The sequence below is a fragment of the Ruditapes philippinarum genome, unplaced genomic scaffold, assembly GCF_026571515.1.
Source record: "Ruditapes philippinarum isolate M1 unplaced genomic scaffold, ASM2657151v2 ctg1619_1_1_1_1, whole genome shotgun sequence".
NCBI lineage: Eukaryota > Metazoa > Mollusca > Bivalvia > Venerida > Veneridae > Ruditapes > Ruditapes philippinarum.
This window is the reverse complement of record NW_026858824.1, coordinates 265,786-286,870: the sequence shown is the minus strand read 5'-3', so window position 1 is coordinate 286,870 and position 21,085 is coordinate 265,786. Positions and strand designations below refer to the sequence as shown.

General features: G+C 31.7%; 1 protein-coding gene across 1 annotated transcript; it reads left to right on the top strand.

Annotated features, from left to right (window-relative positions):
* The first annotated feature begins 8,975 nt into the window (after window positions 1–8,975).
* Window positions 8,976–19,557, top strand: LOC132754409 (dolichyl-phosphate beta-glucosyltransferase-like). The gene is made up of 9 exons (XM_060745036.1): window positions 8,976–9,115; window positions 11,824–11,998; window positions 12,381–12,427; window positions 12,808–12,876; window positions 13,266–13,358; window positions 13,752–13,922; window positions 14,498–14,649; window positions 15,049–15,134; window positions 16,566–19,557. Exons 1-9 carry the CDS (start codon window positions 9,050–9,052, stop codon window positions 16,679–16,681), a joined length of 975 nt encoding a protein of 324 aa, XP_060601019.1. The 5' UTR covers window positions 8,976–9,049; the 3' UTR covers window positions 16,682–19,557.
* Window positions 19,558–21,085: the final 1,528 nt, after the last annotated feature.

Here is a 21,085-nt window from a genome sequence, read left to right as displayed (position 1 = left end):
GTCACATTTTAAGTGGTTACGTCACGTGTATAATGATTACGTCACATGTCTAAATATAGAACGTCAAACAGTGATTTTATTGCATAATAACACACACTTTCGGTTCTTCTATGTTCAATAGGGAAAAATTCGGGTCGTGTTAGAATCTTGATTTTACATGTTCACTGACCATCTACACTTTTATAGGCATAATGTCACTTTGAAGAATAATATAGTACAAACATGTTAAGTAGTTTGCTTTGTAGTACTATAACTGATATTGAGTAAAAATTATTGTTACTTTTTTGACAATAACTTTCATAATGTTTTCATCCTGTATGTCATAATATTAGTATTAAATTTAAGTAGAAAACATTATCTGTTATAACATTTTAGAATGGTTTCTTACAGAGCAGCTAATTTTAGTGTTTCAATGTAAGATCCAGTGCAGGTCTGTTCCTAAGATGATATTTTATTTCATTGGTTTTACTAAAACTGCCCTTTAACTCAAATATTATGATACTTCTTTATTGATTTTACATACCAAATCTTGATTTTTGTATTTTTATCTTAGCGTGTTCAAATGTTTTAAATTAAAGCACAATATACTCCGTTTAACAGTGTCTTGTAGCTACAATGTAATATAGACAAATGTGCTTTGTGCACATAGAGTAGATTTAATACATCTTATATCACCTTATCTGACCAGTATATAAATGTACTTGTATCATAGTTTTGAGACCTTTCTGTTGAAAATGTGTCTGGGTTAAATCGTATACATATATATGCACAGTGCGTTAACTGGAGTGCGGTTATTAGTTACCCGCACTCCAGAGCATGCCCATTGATTGGCTCATTTTGCTGGGGTTTACATATTGTGACGGCAGAGAAAGGGAAAGCGGCAGAAATGTCATATTCAGATGTTCGTTCATTGGTTCATTTTTGCCGGGGTTTCATATTGTGACAACAGGGAACGTGCTTTTGTTTGACTATGATACAAAAGAGAAAGAACACCAAAACACTCGGCAATCTGATTAATACTCGGGGGTTATGCCCCCTCGTACAAATCAGATAGCCTCGTGTTTCGGTGCTCTTTCTATTACATGTTGTATGCATTAATTAATCAAGATAATTTTGTCAGACACAATATCTGTTGAATTTTGTTGATGCTATTAATTGTATATTTGTCACTTATATGAATTATTTATACAAAGTGTTTGACAGTTATATATAAATCATATTGTATGTCACATATTAAGCAGAATTATTAATGGCTTTGTTTTTAGCTACAGAATTCTCAGGCCATTATGTCCTTAGGTTCTGAATGAAAACACAAAGTCATTTTATACATCACATTGATTACAATGAATCCTTGTAACTACATGGATGTCTTCTTATTTAGTCAGATCCATAATTTTTTATGGGAATAACAAGTATGATATATATAATAAAAATTATAGTCACTGACCTTACTCAATTTTATTGGCAGACTAAAATGTTAAAAAAATTGAATGGTGAATTATCGTTTTAAAATGTGCAATTTGATAGAACTGATATTCCGCTATAAACACAGGTTTGATAAAACAGTTTTTAAAATGTTCAAATGCATTAACGAAGTTGATGAAACATTATATTATTGATATTAATCGTAACTATATGAGAGTAGTTCAATTAAATAGGGTATTGACTTTTACACCAAATGTGTTGACATTGCAACTTTTTAAAATTTGATGACATAATTAAGTAAAATTGACGACATAATTATGGTAAGATCTGATCTTGTTGCATTCTCATTATGTTACATTGTTACGTTTTACAGTATGTACTGCGTATCTTGACAATGTGTTTTTGTTACTCTTGTTCCAATATTAAGTTTGTACTTTGCTGTTATACTGTGGTTTATGTGGACCATACTTAAACTATCTTATTTTCTAGATTGTTTAAAATTACTAAAATGGGGAGAACTTTCTTTTTATATTGTAACATTTTGCCTGCAGAAGGAGCATAATTTTTATGACACAAAACATGATATCCACATATAATCCGGATGACACAAGAATTCTGTTTTAGAATTTTAATTTTCTTAAAGTGTATATATCTATGTATTTACTGCAAAAAGGAAGCTTTTGATTTTTGGAAAAGAATACTTAATCTAGCATACCTAATTCTGCACTTTGTATGATTTTCCCTTTTAAAACAGGTATTGAGTTCAAATATTTTAATTTAATGTTTAGTGATAGTAAAATGGCATTCTTATTATTTAATTATTTTACTTAGCGATAGTCTTTTCCTTATTTTGTCAATTTATATTGTCAAATTTACCAGTATTTTCAATCTAGTCATCCTTTTTGATAGCTTGGAATACTTCAGTTACAGCAGAAAACACTCATTTAAACATACTTGTGAAAAAAGACTGAAATTTTGCAGTGATTAAATGAATGCAAACAATCACTGTCTAGGATGGCATCTTCAAACATTTAAGCATTATTACAGTAAAGAAGCCCTTTTTAGCTCACCTGTCACAAAGTGACATGGTGAGTTTTTGTGACCACTTTTCGTCTGATGTCCGTTCGTCCATAACTTTTACTTTTAACGACATCTCCTCATAAAACGCAAAGCCAATTTTATCCAAATATCACAGAAATGTTCCTTTTGCAGCCAACTTTAAAATTTGTTTACAGAATTTAATTCCATGCAGAACTGAAACTTAAAAAATCTTCTTTTAAAAAACTGAAAGAGCTAGAGCTAAAATATTTGGCATGAAACATCATCTAGTCAGTGTCTACCAAAATTGTTCAAATAAAAGCCCTGGGGTCAAAATTAGCCCCACCCGGGGTCATTGATTTTCCTTATTTGCATATAGTAAAAACTTTAAAAATCTTCTTTTAAGAAACCCAAATAGCTAGAGCTTAGATATTAAGCATGAAACATCTTCTAGTGGGTGTCTACCAAGTTTGTTCAAATAAATGCCCTGTGGTCAAAATTGGCCCGCCCCAGGGGGTCATTGTTTTTCCCTTTATGTATATAGTAAAAACTTAAAAAATCTTTTAACAAACCCTTAGAGCTAGAGCTTAAATATTTGGCATGAAACATCTTCTAGTCAGTGTCTATCAAGTTTCTTCAAATAAAAGCCCTCGGGTCAAAATTGGCCCCGCCCCAGGGGGTCATTGATTTCCTTATTTGTACAGGGTGTTTCATAATATGTGATACACTTTTAATCAAATGTTTCGTTTATGTAAGAATGTCAGTAATAATGAAAAATGTACCATATTAAAGGGAAATGCTGTCCATTTATAAAAGTGTATTTTTTCCTTATTAAACCTACCAATAACATTTTTAGCTACGCTTGAAAACAGGGTCCATTTATAGCATATACTCAAAATGACGTCCATTATGGCGTCGCACCATCTCAACACGTTTCATGAAGTTTTCCATCACATTATTGCACATGTCACCAGTAATCTTTCTTATTTCACATCTTATGGACTGTTTAAGGTTATCTCTTGTCTTTGGCTGCACTTTGTAGACTCTGTCCTTGAGATAGCCCCAAAGAAAAAAATCCAAAGGACTGAGATCCGGAGAGTGGGGTGGCCAAGTGCATTCCGTCTTCAGAGAGATAAATTGTTTGTCAAATGTTCTTTAAGCCATTCAAGAACTCTCTGGGCCGTGTGTGGAGCGGCACCATCTTGTTGAAACCATGTTTGTGTCATATTAACCCCTTTCCCACAGAGTGCAGGCAGAAACTTGTATTTTAGAAGAGACAAATAGCGGTCACTGTTGATTGTCTCGGTGTTTCAGTCTTGGTCTTGGAAAAAGAATGGCCCTGGTTACGGTGTCTCTGGTCAAGTGCACTTCCATGCTGCTCAAATCTTTTAACTACTCTGCTTACTTGTAGCCTGGTCACCCTTTTTTCGACAGGGTACATTTTCCTCATTCTTCTAGTTACAGATATGATAGAATGGTGTTCATAGTACAATTTTATGATATCTTGACACTTTTCCATGGACAACGCCATCTTGAAAATAACAGATAATAATGACGTCATACATGACGTCATGACGTTAACGTTTTCCAGTAAGTTTCGTTACATTAAAAATGGTGAAGTGTCTAGTTTACTTTGGTATAAGCATTTTGTTTGTAGCTATAAAATCAGTAAAGCAACAATTATTTGAAAGTGTATCACATATTATGAAACACCTGTAGTGTATATAGTAAAAACTTTAAAAATATCTTTTAAAAAAAACCTAAGAGCTAGAGCTTAAATATTTAGCATGAAAACATTTTCTAATGGATGTCTACCAATTTTGTTCAAATAAGGGCCCTGGGGTTAAAATTGGCCCCGTCCTGGGGTCATTGATTTTCCTTATATGTGTATAGTAAAAACTTAATAAATCTTCTTTTAAAAATCCAAAGAGCTAGAATTAAGATACTAATCATGAAATATCTTCTAGTGAAGAACTTATATACAGTTGAGCGATTTCAGGGCCATCATGGCCCTCTTGTTTTCAAAGATTTTAGAATTCTTTAATCAATATTTTTATTTTCTAACTTTTAATTGTGAATATTTTCTTGTGGATTGGGAAAATAATATTATTTTCAAATGGGAGTATGACCCAATGACGGCTATAAAATAAGCCAAAAAAATCCCTGCATAACCAGGTTTTTGCCATGTCTTTTAACTTTAGTTTTAGTAAGGATTGCAATGCCTGGAACCCTCGATACTTACCATAGGTGATTTTTGGCTGCTTGATGTTTATTTAATGAAAATAATGCCAATTATCAATTTCTTTTGTTTTAGCAAATATAAAGTTTTTTATATTCTAAATACTTGTATATTGTTTGGAAAGAAATTTTTTCTGTATTTCTGTAACATACCGGTACATATTTTCTTATGTTTTCATGAAGTCAGGAAATAGGATTTTTTATTTAGTAATGTTTTTATATCAACTAATGACATTTTTTTTTAAATTTTGAAATAGCATGTTAATGAGTGTTATGAAGAAAAGCATATACTTACATTGATAAAAAAGTACCAATGTGTGCTGTATGTTCCATGATATTACATTTAGGAGTCAACTAGGGTATACCTAAAAACTATGATAATATATCACATATTTAGAGCTCAGTGCTAACTTTTATATGTCTGCAACTGTATTATTCATAGCCTTATTTTTGTTCAACCCAAATACAAGATACTTTAAATATTTCTGTAATGATTCAAATAGTGTGAAAATGAAAGATATATAATTATATTTGTACAGTATTCTTTTCTAACATTATATTAATGTAAACAGATGAAATTATATATCAGGAAGAAAATTCTCCTAAAACTTTCTAAACATGTTTAAAAATTTGATATTTTATGAAGTGTCCAAAGCATGTTAAAGTTAATTATGTATTTTATATCGTAATAAATGGGTTAAATATGTATAAAATTTTTGTTTTAATATACATGTAATTTGTATAAAAAAGAACAAAAAATATATATAAAAATTATTATGTAGTATGTCCCTGAAAGTGTTGAAATAGTACTTGCCTTGTGAGTGACATGTGCATTGTGTTCCTTTTGATGTGTAGTAAAGGGAAATAATATATTGCCAATGGTATTAAAAGCAAAAAACATCATGGACATTACTGTTATACTCAAATTTTTATATGCCCGAAAGAATTTCAGGCATATTATGTTATACCCCCTGGCGTCCATCCGTTAGCAATTTGGTTTCCGGAGCATAACTTAAGTTCCATTTGGCCCACAATATTCAAACTTCATAGGATGATTGTCCATATTGGGTAGAAGACCCCTATTGATTTTGGGGTCACAAGGTCAAAGGTCAAGGTCACTATTACCTTAAAACTAGTTTCCGGAGCATAACTTAAGTTCCATTTGGCCCACAGTGTTCAAACTTCATAGGATGATTGTCCATATTGGGTAGAAGACCCCTATTGGTTTTGGGGTCACAAGGTCAAAGGTCAAGGTCACTATTACCTTAAAACTGAAAACAGTTTCCGGAGCATAACTTAAGTTCCATTTGGCCCACAGTGTTCAAACTTCATAGGATGATTGTCCATATTGGGTTGAAGACCCCTATTGGTTTTGGGGTCACAAGGTCAAAGGTCAAGGTCACTATTACCTTAAAACTGAAAACAATTTCTGGAGCATAACTTAAGTTCCATTTGGCCCACAGTGTTCAAACTTCATAGGATGATATTGGGCAGAAGAACCCTCTTGATTTTGGGGTCACAAGGTCAAAGGTCAAGGTCACTATTACTTTGAAATTGAAAACAGTTTCGTGAGCCTAACTAAAGTTCCATTCGGCCCACAATATTCAAATTTCATAGGATGATTGTCCATATTAGGTAGAAGACCCCAATTGATTTTGGGTCAAAGGTCAAGGTCACTATTACCTTAAAACTGAAAACAGTTTCCGGGGGATAACTTAAGTTCCATTTGGACCACAATATTCAAACTTCATAGGAGGATTGTTATTTGAAGGAGGTAATACTTTATTTTATTCCAATGTTTTACAAATGCTTCATCTTTACTAAAAAAAAAATCACTTTCGGGCATATAATGCTCTGCCTAGCGGTGCACTTGTTACTAATATTTGATATGCTATCACTGAGTATACATGCAAGAAACCAGCACAATATTGCTTGATCTGATTACACAGAACAAATTATAAAACTACCTAGTAACGCAATGCGGCCCATGCTCCAACACCATGATTTTGTTACATAACATTATCTCAATTGTTTCTCAATTTCAATGTATCACCTCTGTGTAGGATAAAGCCACCAACCTTTGTGTAGGATAAAGCCACCAACTTATACAAAACATACACCAATTGACTTTTGAAAAGCTCAGCACATTGAATTTTTATGCCCCCACCATTATAATAGCAAGGGCGCATAATTATAGTGTTACCCTCTCTGTCCAAGTGTGTGTGCATGCGTGAGTAACTTGGCACAAATGTTCAGCATGATGAGAACTGATATTGTGTCAAGCATTAGACCTAGACCCCTTGCTCCAGGTCAAGGAAAGGTCAGCAGCTGGAAATATTCTCTGGTCCATGCATCAAGAGATTTTGAAAGAACTTTGCCTAACTATGTAGCATCAAAAATTAGATGGTTTGTCATGTTAAGAATTGGAGCCCAAGGTCAAAGGTCAGCAGTAAGAAAACCTTGTCCAGTCAATAACACTGTCAAGTATCAAGGGATTTTAAAATAACCCGGCACAAATGTTAAGAATGATGAGATAGTGTGCCTTGACCTTTTGCTCCAAGGTCAGTCACACTAAGAGGTCAAAGGTCAACAGTTAGAAAATATTCTCTGGCCCATGACTCCAATAACTGAGCCAATTGTGAAGTTTAATGAGATGGTTTGTTTTGCGCAAGAACTAGACCCCTAGCTCTAAGTTCAAAGTCACACTTAGAGGTAAGAAAAGCTTGTCCAGCCAATAACTTGTCAAGCATCAAGATATTTTAAAATAACTTGGCACAAATGTGTAGCATGATAGACGATGTGTTATGAGTAATACCCAAGACCTTTAGCTCCAAGGCCATGGTCACATGTAGAGATAAAAAATCAGCAGTAAGAAAATCTTGTTTGGGCCATAACTCTGTCATGCATCAAGGGATTTTGAAGTCAGTTGGCAAAAGCAATTGTGATAATCAATGCTTTACTTTCATAACATCTTTATTATACCCCCGCTCAACGAAGTTGTAAGGGGGGTATACAGCTTGTCCGTCCGGACGTCTCCCGTCCCGCAGTCAGTTTTTCCTTGTCCGCCCAATTACTTAAGATTCCTTTGGCCCACTGTCTGCATATTTGGCATGGAGGTTAGTCATGATTAGTAGATGACCCCTATTGATTTTGGGGTCACTTGGTCAAAGGTCACAGGGGCCTTGACTAAAAAAACCTTATCCGCCCAATAACTTGAGATTCCTTTGACCCACAGTCTTCATATTTGGCATGGAGGTTAGTCATGATTAGTAGATGACCCCTATTGATTTTGGGGTCACTGGGTCAAAGGTCAAGGTCACAGGGGCCTTGACTTTAAAAAGCTTGTCTGCCCAATAACTTGATATTCCTTTGACTCAGTCTTCATATTTGGCATAGAGGTTAGTCATGATTAGTAAATGACCCCTATTGATTTTGAGGTCACTGGGTCAAAGGTCAAGGTCACAGGGGCCTTGACTAAAAAACTTGATTTTAAAATTTTCACATTTGAAGCATGGAGAATACATATCTTAGCAATGCACTGGCTTAGTAACCTCAGATTTGGCCGGGTGGTTGTCCTTGAGTTCTAAATGGCCACTGTTGATTCTGACAAAGTGGTATGCGGGGGTATTCATGCCATGACAGTGGCAGTTCTAGTTCATACTGATGATATACTATTCTGTGTCCTAACATATATTATGGGGGCATCCATGTCCTTAAGACTAATTTTCAGTTTACATTCATTGTCTAATGTCTGTCTTCATTAAAAATGTTACTGGCTTTCTTCAATGTTCGTGATCGCTTGACTAAATGCATTACATTTTCTTTTTTTGCCACATGTTACATATTTTATATGACACTTGTATACAAACAATCACAAAACATTCTGGTACATTTCCATAGTTTTCAACTTTTCATAAAAAGCTGCAATTTTATGGCAAAATTTTATAAGAAAAACACAAAAGAAATCTTGGAACAGCTTCCTACCAACAATCCAACTTGGTTTAAAATGGCATTTTGTGGTCTAACACCACGTTTTTACATGTACCTGGGACCACAGGTGGCAGTATCAGTGTTTGGGCACCCCACCCCTATCTGCTCCTGGACCCCTACTACAACCCTGAAAAAAAAATCAACACTCTAAGGCTTACTATAAGGTACCAAATACAAAACCACCGATGAAATTATATAAAAAAAAATTTCCACTATCAAAATTATGGTTATAGAATAAAAAATCGTCTGCACCAGTCACGGACGTGTACGGTATGGTACGGATACTTCACGGGATTAAATTGTGTCCATTGACCGGCGTCGTGGCATTTTCAACTTCCGTGTTTTGCAGCTGTGAACGATGGAAATCACGTTAGCATCTATTTTCTGGGCTTTGGCAGTTCTGGCTTTAGTGTTTTTAGTTGTTGTAAGTGTCAGATATATGTATATGTTTATTTCTTGAATGCATTTGTTAAAGGTATACACCGCAGCTGATCTGATGCAACTTTACGTTATGGTGGGTGGGGTAATTGTTATCGTTTTCAATGTTTACAGTTTTATCAGTTCCAAATCATAGATTTCTGAATTATTATTTATGTTACAGGGTGAGAAATATGTGCAGTTTGACAGAGTCCCGAACCCGGGATCCTCCGAATTCTGTACTACGGCCCTACCGCCTGAGCTATCCAGTCGCTTACGGCGGCACGAAATACCCAAATATACCCAAATATACCCAAATACACTCAAATATACCCAAATATTGCCCAAATATACCCAAATATAGCAATATTTATTTTTCTTTGTATAAAGTATAGATTATAATGAGAAATAAATAAATATTTATAAAATGATATGACATAGCCTGCTATAACTTTCATTCATTCCGTTGAAATGGGCAGTTAAGATGTTGTAAGAAAATAAAGTTGTGACATTTGCTTATCACAATATCGCTTCCTTATGAATGCAATTTTAATTCAAGATATGATATTTGTTGTCTACACTTACATTTTTAAGGTGTAATTTTGTTGAAATTTCATATCATAATAGAGGAAGAAGTCCATGTTTTTAAAAAAAAGCTTTAATGGAGTACATATACTGTATCTTGGTTCAAAACACAATGATAGGAAAATGTATATTTGGGTATGTTTGATTATATCTTAGTGAAAGTGTATATTGTATTCATGATTAAAACAGCACTTTTTTAGTATAAAACAGTTATTTTTAGTATAATTGGACAATATTTGGGTATATTTAGGCATTATTTGGGTATATTTGGGCAATATTTGGGTATATTTGGGTGTATTTGGGTATTTCGTGCTGCCCGTCGCTTATGCATTCTCTCTCCTAAATATTGAACCTTTCTGAAATGTGACATACTCCCTTGCTATATTGAAAATTGTCCTGAATTCCTCAGGGTTACTGAGCAATGCTAATTAAACGCTATGTCCAGCCACGGTCCCCAGTTGCGTGCCTGATGCCACAGGGTAAGAAAAATGTGCAGCTTGACGATTGGACTCGAACCCAGGACTCTCGGAATACGGTACCACAGCTCTACAGACTGAGCTATTCGGCTGCTTACACATCTTTTCCATTAAATAATGAGCTGTTCTGAAGGGTGACATTTATTATAAGTAATTAAGTCTATTATAATAATTAACTTTATTATATTGAAGAAAATTAAAATGTTGATTATGATGATAAGCAGGCTGATGCAGCTAAGCTTCTCAAATTTTCATTCTTTAAACAGGGTTGGTATATATATCATTCAATACTTTAGGGGTGAACTTAAGATGTCAAATCATCAATTGAAAATATACAACAAAACTGTAAAGGCTTCAAGACATTGAACCTTCGACTCAAGTATTAGTTGTAGTTAAATAACAAAATTTTGGGGAGTGAACATTTACAAATGAGTTTCAAAAGAGATGAAAAAGGAAAGGGCAATAACTAAACCAGCTTATAGTAAATATATTCCATGTAATTATGACGCTACACTGGGCTCATGTTCAACACAGACACCTGTGGGTCACATGTGTAAACACTCTATCAAATATTTTTAATATTTAAACACGAATGGGCATACAAACTGGTTTTCAAACTATTTTTATACATATGAAAAAAATACCAGTTGCCATCTAGTATCAATAAAGTAAAGATTATCATTGTAACAGATGTCCCATTCGTGTTTAAATATTAAAATATTTTTGATAAGAATGTTTACAAGAGCGTATCACGTTGAGGGGCAGGATCTGACCCCCAAGTGTTTGTGATGTTAAACTATCAAGCACCGACTACAGTTGAGCATAATGACTTACTGTCAATTCAAGGGTTTTGTAAAAAGTTAATGAACAACTGTTTTGGTTTTGTTTTTCTTAATGTCTTTGACAGCAAAACTTGTATACATCATGGTGTACCTAGATCTTCTGAAAGACTACAAACAATAAGAATACTTTATGTAACTGTAGTATCTTTGAAAGAAAAAAGATTAAAGTGAAAGTTACAACAACATGTCAGAGAAGTCCTTGTTAATGATGAATTCAAATGACATTGCTTGTCTTTGATAACGTTACCTGTAATGAAGTTGTTTTACTAAAATATGCAAATTATTTGTAAAGTTAATGTGTACAGTTTGCATTTTGAATATTAAGTAAATTTAAAAGCAAAGTTTACAGCTGCAGCTGATATTTACTTCTGAATAAGACTTTATACTTTTCCAAAACATGCAAGCTTTCGTATTGTGTGACATAAAATGATATATAGCAGATATTGAATGAGTGTAGGTTTGATACTGAATTTATTGAAAGAGTTTAATAAAATTATATTATGCCATGATATTTCATTATTTAACAACTTAAAAAAATTCAGTAATGAACCTACAAGAATATAATATTCTATTTATCACATACCCAAAATCTAGAATGTTAAAAATGAACCATTTTTCATTGATGTGCCTATAGTGTATGGCTAACATTTTGTGCGTCTTTACACTATATTTTTTTATTTATATATAGTAGTTGATGTCACATCAAAATATATGCACCGCTGTGTAATACCATTTTTATGATAAAAGATGTTAATGTTGTTATATTTTTAAAATTTTATTGATTTTAATGTTTTCATTTTACCTTGTTTCAGCTTGTAATTGGAATTTATATAACATCAAAACCATATCCCAATCTTGGAAGATATGAAAGTGAGAAATTTTATGAAGATCCATCGAAAAATGAGAAACTCCGGTTTCCAAGTATACATGACCCACCAAGTATGGACCTATCAGTTATTGTGCCAGCATACTTTGAGGAAGAGAGATGTAAGAAAGATTTAAGTCATGAAGGATTTACATTGTCATCATTATTTACTAATAAATGTCACAGGGTGAGAAAAATATGCAGCTTGACTGGATCTCTAACCCGGTACCTCGGAATACTGTTGCGCTGCTGTACCGACTAAGCTATTTGGCACCTTACATGTTTTCTCCCCTAAATAATGAACAGTTTTGAATTGTGGCATAAAGAACATAAATAAATTTTCTCAAGGTATATGAAAAGCTTAAGAAAAAAAAAAGGCAAAATTCCATAACTTCCGTTAGTAATATGAATATCCTTTTTTATGCACTGTAATTTAAGAGTAATTGATTTATTACCAGTGACAAGTGTAAATCTATGATTTTATAGAAATGGTTTCTGTTTCAGTGCCTACAATGATGGATGAAGCATTAGATTTCTTGGAAGCTAGACAGGTACATATATAATTATACACCTATACTTATTTTTGTATAAACTGTGTATATCACATTCATACAAGTACAAAGTGTCTTACGTCAGAAAAAAGTCTAATAAAAGATGTTTTGAAAATTCATGTAACATTATTGCTGGAGTGTTTTACCTAAAATGAAAATATAAAATTTCCATCTGAAAGATAGATGTTTAAATTCAGCATTTTGATTGTTATTTATACATGTACACTTTTCTAATCAGATGCAGCGTGTATCATTAAAGTTAGTTATGACTGAAGTTGTGAACTTTTGTCAATTAAGTTACTTTTTATCTACTTTGAATTTAAATAACATTTGCAGTTTCTTTTAGGTAATAACTATATATTCAACTTATTTTATTTCAGAAAAAGAACCGATCATTTAGTTATGAAATAGTTGTAGTGAATGATGGCAGTACTGATAAAACCACAGAGGTGAGTTATTTCCCCTTTACTTACATTTCTATATACATGTACACAAATTGTATCTTTTGAAACTTAATTGCTTGGAATTCCTGCCTGAATTTAGATATTACTGTAAATAAAACTTCAAATTTTACACTGTTAAGATTACAGTACTGCAGTCTTATTAAGGAAACGTGTTGGAGTATTCTACTTTTCAACACAAGATGGTTTGCTTGGGCCTGTAAAAACTGAAATGTTTTGTCTTCTAGTAAGATTTAATAATAATAACAATGTAGTTAAGATTTAAATTTTAATTTTAAAAAATAAGTTACATATATGTGATACACATATATTGTATTCAGAATTATATAGTTGAAATAAATATGTGATTATTCAACAAATTTGTATATATTTTACAGACTGCCCTTAAATACAGTAAAACATATGGTACAGAAAAAGTGAGAGTTCTTACACTAGAGAAGAATAGAGGGAAAGGAGGTGCTATACGATTGGTATATTCTCATTTTATCATCTTTTATTGAAGGTTGGACTGTTTATCTAAATTTTCTACTTGCATATGGGTTGTTGGACTGCAAGATAGAGCAAATCAATATTTTATATGAAAAATACGGAATTCATATATATATACATGCATTCATTTTAATATTGTATGGTTAATGCAAATTAGAAGTCATTTGAAGATGATAATAATGCATGAGTGTGATTTGAAAGTATTTAAAATTGAATGTATGCAAGTTCTTAATTTTGCTCTTTAACCTAAAACCTTTCTGTAAACATTGACGTGATTAATCTGCTAGTGATGTTTACGTTTTAAATTCCACTTGTCATACTTATTATAACTATGATATTCACATTTATGTTGATCTGGTTATATTGTTTTACAGGGTATGTTTGTTGCTAGAGGGAAACAACTTTTGTTTGCTGATGCAGATGGTGCTAGTAAATTTAGTGATCTTAGTAAGCTAGAGGCAGAACTGTCAAAGCAAAAAAATTCTGATAATATGGCAGTAGTCTGTGGATCTCGTGCACATTTAGAAAAAGATTCAATAGCACAGGTGAGCTGACATGTAGCTACTTTAATTGCAGCAAATTCATTTAAGTAAAATTTTTATGTTTCATGCTTAGATATTATTTTCTCTAGTTTTGCTTATTACATATAAGTAGGTTGAATATTTTGGGTAGAATTTTCAGTACCTCGAGGTCTCTAAATGTTTGCATGTTTAAAATCATTTGTAAGTTTGATACACCTATTTCCTTTTGATTTGTCTGGGTGCATGTTAAAACTGTTTTTTCTGAACACTAGGTTTGTGTTTCATAACTTCTCAAATTGATTTGTGATAAGTATAGACACAACATCAAGTATCAAGGGTTGTGCTTCTTTTTTGCTGGTCATTTATACTATAAAAGTATTGCCAGACCCATGATGTAAATAAAGGAAAAACCTAAAAGAAACCTCTTAATATTATATTAGAAAACAAAACAGTATAGAATTTAAGTTACCCGCATTGTTTTCAGTTGAATTAATTAAAACTTAGAAACAAAACACCATTCTAGCCCAACATTTTAAGATTTTGCTGTAAACAGTTTAGAGGAAAATAAGATAACTCATTTAAATTTCTTTCTGTTTCAGAGATCATTTTTCAGAACAGTCTTAATGTATGGTTTTCACTTCTTGGTGTATTTTCTGTGTGTGAAAGGAGTTAAAGATACACAGTGTGGATTTAAATTATTAACAAGAGAGGCAGCTATTTTACTTTTCTCAAATCTACATGTAGAGAGATGGTAAGTTGATTTATTGATGTTATATTCATTGCATTTTCCATTTTCTGTAAAAAAAATTCGCATAAGATGAATACAGTGCAGGTATTGTATTCAACAGATTTATAAGTATTCTCAGTTACCATGTTGTGTCTGACTGTTTTACAGAGTGACATATCCTGATAACCACATTTTTATTCTCCTTCCAAATATAGCTGAAAAGTAGTAAAGTAACTTTCTACATTTGAATTTAAATCTTGTATGAGTTTAATTATATATTCAGTGATTTTAATATCATTATGTTGATGTAAGCAACAAAAAATAGATACTATGCTCAGACAGTATCTTAGTTAAATAAGACTAATTTTCATTCAGCTTTACATTGAATTTTAGAAATGTAATATCATAATCTTCTTTTTCCAGGGCTTTTGATGTAGATTTGTTATATCTAGCTCAAACATTTAACATTCCAATAGGAGAGGTGGCAATATCATGGCAGGAAATTGAGGGTAAGTGGAAGTGACATTTATCCATTTGTTTATATTTTGAAGTAAAGGGCAATCTATATTTCTTATTGACTATAAGACATTTATAAGCTTACCAGAATAGAAGATTTAAAGTGAGCTATAAGTATTTTAGGTTTGATACTGTGTTATATGTTATGAATTAAAGAACTGAACATCGCAAAATAAGGTTTGTAGCAGCCTCAGAGGGTCCTTTGTCAAGCCTTTTGAAATATATTCAATTGGTGTATCAAGGGGTCACTGGAGTCATAAAGAGAAAATACCTAAAACTCAAGCTTTTGTTTTGAACAAATGGATTGATCAGTCTTCAGCATTCTTACATGGTCCTCTTTCTTAACTATTCTCATATAGGTTTACTGTTTAGTCAATGTTATAAGTAAAGACTTTTGTATTGATAGATTTAACTGAAGGAAATACTTGCAATGAGAAATTATATACAAACAATTCGTGGAATAGAAATTTGAAACCTTGTTTTATTTAAGCATCATGTACTACTGTTAACTACCTATAACTATCATTCTAACACTATCGGAAATTTTTCTATATAAGCAAAGAAGGCCTGAAGCGTGCATTATTCTACAACAATGCACTCGCCGTGCTTATCATCTCCCTGTGTATTTTCACATTGAGGGCGCCATTTTGTTTGAAAAATATGATAAATAAAAACAATTTTTTGTCGAATTTTGCTGTGAAAACTATCTAGAATGAAAGAAAATGGTCTAACTAAGAAAATTAATCCGAACACCAATATCTTTAATTCAGTCGTTAACGCTGTACAGACGTTTAAAGTGTTGTTTACGTGACGTCACAATGTAGCGCCAAACAGCACGTGCACAACAATCAAATCAAGTACGCTATTTTAATGTCGCAAACGAGTTAAGTTTTACACTTATTTCACTTTTAATAATTTGTATTTCGCTTGAAAAATTATAGAGTAAAATAAAATAAACAAACAAAGATTTATCAACGTTTTCAAAATTCGTTATTCTCAAAATGTTTCTACACACGGTAGATTTAACGACAGTTTTTTTTCAACCCACTGGAACAGCCTTTAAAGAACGTTTCTATTGGAAACTCTGAGGCGAAAACAAATTTATCCACCAAACATAAAGTCCAACTTTATTATAATAATTATATTTTTTCTTGACGTGTTAGAATGGAAATAGATATCTATTCTTCATGCATTGTTGTATAATAATGCACGTTTTTCGTTCAAATGCTTTGTAATTAATCACTCAGGCCTATCGGCCTTCGTGATTATATTACTACGCATTTGAACTCAAACCGTGCATTATTCTACAACAATGCACTCAGAATTGATATCTATTTCCTAATTGTTGTATTAAGGATAATGAATATCATCAGTGTGAATGACGAGTTTAGTAGAAGAAATATATATTTTATATTTACTTTTAGGTTCCAAGATGATTCCAGTATGGAGCTGGCTACAGATGGGTAGAGACTTGTTATTGATACGTTTAAGATATATTCTTGGTGCTTGGCGCATTAATAAAAGTCCAAAAGCACAATGAAAACAGCTATACACTGTGATATATGCGCATTGCTTTAATTTATTTAAGGTGTTCTTCTAAAAGAAACTGGTCATATTGCTATGCAAAGTTCATACTGGTTGCTAAATCTTTTGTTTTGAAACCAGACAAAAGGTAATTAAACTTTTTTTAAGTTCTGTCTCATATCTTAGGATTTTCATTGGTCAATGTACATTCTGTGACAGTCTCTAACCAATCAAATACCTGAGATCTGAGTTTGAGCTTATAACCTTGGGGCCAGGTTGAGAAAGATGGCTGCCTTCACTGTGTAGTTTATAGGTTGTTAAAAATTTATTCTATACTTTACAAAATGTTATAGATATAAATGTTTACACGGGTGTTCACATATAGGAAGTACACTTCTTAAACACAAATGCATTTAAAACAACAGTGTTTATGTTTCAATAGAGCCGAAGACAAGATGTAGTCTTAGTTAAATGAATGTATATACATGAGAAAATGCTGTTTTTCCTATCATCAGTATGAAAGAGAGAATCTCATTCACTAATTATTATACCAGTCATTTATTATGTATAATTTGAATTTATTATTTTTGACACCAGTCCTTGTTTGAGAACAAATTTGATACATAATTAATGAACCAAAATTTGCTGGATGAGCAGAGCAACTTTACATATAAAATAAAATGGCTCTTTATTCTAATCAAGGTTCCAGTAACCAAAGAAAGCTAAGTTACTTATGATTTTTTTACTGATTATTCATAGGAATCAGTGAACTATTTTATAAACCAAAGTCAAGTATTAAGGTATGAATTTAAATTGACAGGTAGGCCAGCAAATATTTAGATAATAAACACGCCTTATATGACTGCTTTCTTGGGACATCAAGGTTATTAAATTGTTCTGTTGAACTTCTCCAGTCTTTTTTGTCAGTTGTCAAAAGTTTAATAACACTTAAACAGTTATGTTATCTTTTTTCTAAATTTCATTTGCTCTTGTGTTACAACAGTATTAGGAAATGATTGTTTTGTTTTGTTTAGTTTTTTATATATCACAAATGAAATATTGTGAATTTTATTTAAGTTTTGTTTCAGTCTCCAAATTTTAGATGACTTTATCCTCTTCAACGCCTTAGCTTTGTTTTAAACCCAAAGAATTTGAAAGAAATCTGTTACTATTATTATTTATTTAACAGAAATGTGCATTGTGCTGAACATGTTGTTGAAAGTATAAACTAGTTTTGTAAATTCCTCTGATACAAACTTCATAAACATTATGTGTAACTGTTGGTATTGACAGGTCATTAAAACAGCAGAGCTGTATTATTTTGAAAAAAAAATATTTTGTTTACATGACAATATTTCTTTTATATCTTCTTTGTTAATCACAATTGTTGATTTGTCTTTTCATATGTAGCTTTTCATATGTAGTTAATGTTCTTAAATTTTCATCAATTTTCTTTTCATTCTATCATCTTTTTTTAATACTTGGTGTTTCTGGTGACACCTTATATTGACAAAGCTTTTGGTATATTTGTCCAGGAAATGTAGTTCAGGTGGTATCTTGTGAATCTTTTAATAACATGTCTTACTTGACTGTTTATTTGAAAAATAAAACAAACTTTTTGTGAAAATGTCAAGCTGGGACAGTTTTTTTAACACAGAAAACTAGTCGGTATTGGAGCAAAATACAGGAATACTTGTTACCTTAGCCAAAGAAGTTTTGCTTAATACATTGTCTTAAATAATTATTCCACAGGATGTTTACTTTTTATAAGGATGTTATGCTTAAGAAACAAGAGCTTTAAAGGTATCACTTAGTTGACAGTTGTTTGCCATCCCTTGGGATTTGTAAATTGTTAAGAGGTCATAAATTTAATTGTATTTTAAGTATGTTTTGTCAAAATATCCAGAAGTAGTTTGATATAGAATATAAGATTATATAAGATGAGAAATGTCAGTATGGCACTTCCAATATAAAAAATTTATTTACAGTTACACTTTGTTTCACAAATTAAAATACAGGTTTTATCAATATAATCAATTTAAGTGTTTGTTTTTTCAAGACGAAAATAGTTATTTATGTTATAGAGAGGCAATTTTTGTTAGTTCTACTATACTGAGAATGATGTCAAAACCTTTGTTGAATTACTTGTAGTCGTTGCTCCTCTGTAACATAAAGATTTCTTCCTCATATAAAATGTTGCAACATGATAACAAGTCATAACAAAAACAAGTTGATGGATCAAAAAGTGTACTAACTACTTAAACTGAATAATCCAGTGAGTGATTTATGGTTATGAAATACTGAATTCGAAAAAAGTTGTTTTTCTATTACAAGTTTGAAGTTCTGATGAAACTCACATCCCTGTTTTTGAACAGTTCAAAATATTTATTTTAAATAGCATTATTTTGTAGATGATAAAATAAAGGTTATAATTGACCTTTAATTAATTGGTATTGATAGTTTACAACATGTAAATTTTCATACTGTTTTTTTTTTTTTTTTTTAAATAGAAACGCTTCGAGAATATTTAATAGTATATCAGTCTTGAATTTTAAGTTCAGACTTTAGGTTAGGACTTCAAATATTGTTGACACTTTGATGAAACAAAAAAATAACAACTGAAAGGTTATTGAAAATATGAGTGAAATCAGCAGTTGACTTGATGATACTCTACATGTTTTTAATGGTTTACCTTTACTATATCAATGGTTTACCTGTTAATACACTAAGCTGCCATCAGATACCAAAATCAATATTTATGTAATTATTCTTCAAACAAATAATGTATTCAGTCTATATATGTCTGTGATTGATTATTTTATCTTTGCAGGTTCAAATTGTCTAGGGGATCTTTGTTATTCTTATGTTGATTAAATTAAAAGGAATAATCTATTTTATTTTGTTTTGTTGTTTCTGTATAACTTGACCTTAAAGCATAATTTGACCTCATGGTTTGAATTTAAATGAGCTGACAAATCATTAAGGTATACATTAAAGGATGTGAGATTTCTAAGTGATGATTCAGAATCGTATTGATAAAATTGATACATAAGCCATGAATTCTACTGTCAGATTGTGAGCAATTTGAACAGAATTTTGCTTGGACTTCCTTAAATCATATGTGAAGGTCAGACAACCCTGAAAATTACAACATCATCTACTTAATTAGAGACAGTCTCTTAATGGTCAGCTATCCTTTTAAGTCCAAATAATGAGAGCTCTTGACATTTTTCAACCATTGTTGCATAAATCTGTGGGTGCCAAGCAATTGCTTATATGAAGCAGATAACTTATTCAGTTTATCATAGACCATTGTCAATGTACTAATGATGCACACATTCTATCTGAATAACTAACTACATTCTTTAGTCAGAATAAGTGAGGTTATCATATCTTACAGTTATGATCACATACCCCAATCTCATTCACTGTCTAACAAGCTTTTACTGAACTTAAATTGACATCGAGATAAAAGTTGGAATACACATGCAAATTCCCTGTTTCTGTTATTATCGTAAATTTGATTGCTTTTACTCTGATTGAATCAACTTGCTAGAACCAAACACCTTGTCAGCCAGACTCAGTGCTGATCAGGCTCTATACCGTTAGTTTCTCGATATTTGTATTTTCATAATGAAATTCCTTTGACTCTGAATGGATTGTTCTAAATTCAAAACTGAGCAAATCCATTACAAAAATTCAGGATGCTGGTAAAAAAACACATAACTTCAACAGATTTATTAAGGTATTGAAAACATAATTTTTTTAAAAATATAGAATTTTATTAAAATATATGTACAGATTTTTAAATCATCAATGTATGATTACTATCCATGATAAAGATAATTTACAAATTGATATGTATTTAAGTTATCACAAGACGCCAGTGTACAGAACATTAATAAAACAATACATATTTCTTAAAGCTACTTACAACAACCAATGTGAAATTAGTTTTTCAAAAAGTGTTAACAGGTCAATGCCAGAGTGGATTTAGAAAATGTAGAAAATTAATACATATTTCTACAATTATTGCATGTAAATAAGCTGGCATTGAACAACACTATGAATATTCTTAACAGCACGGATTTAAATTACAATGTAATATAAATCCGTGTTAACAGTAAATTAGAATGAAGTAAAAAAAAAAATCACTTGAACTAAGAATAAGTAGCTTCAATTGTCACTTTTGCATACATAACTCTACATTCTAGCAATAAGTCAAAAATGATGAAATAAACAATATGATTGTGTATTGTGTAACCTGGATATTATACATTTTCAATCTCTTTCAAAACATGCTGAAAATAAATCTTAAAAAGTTCCTGTCTCAAGTTCCCTTTCCATAAACTATACCTTAATGGTGTGTTAGGTAAATATATGTTGTCTACAACAAATAACAGCAAGCCAGTTTTCTATG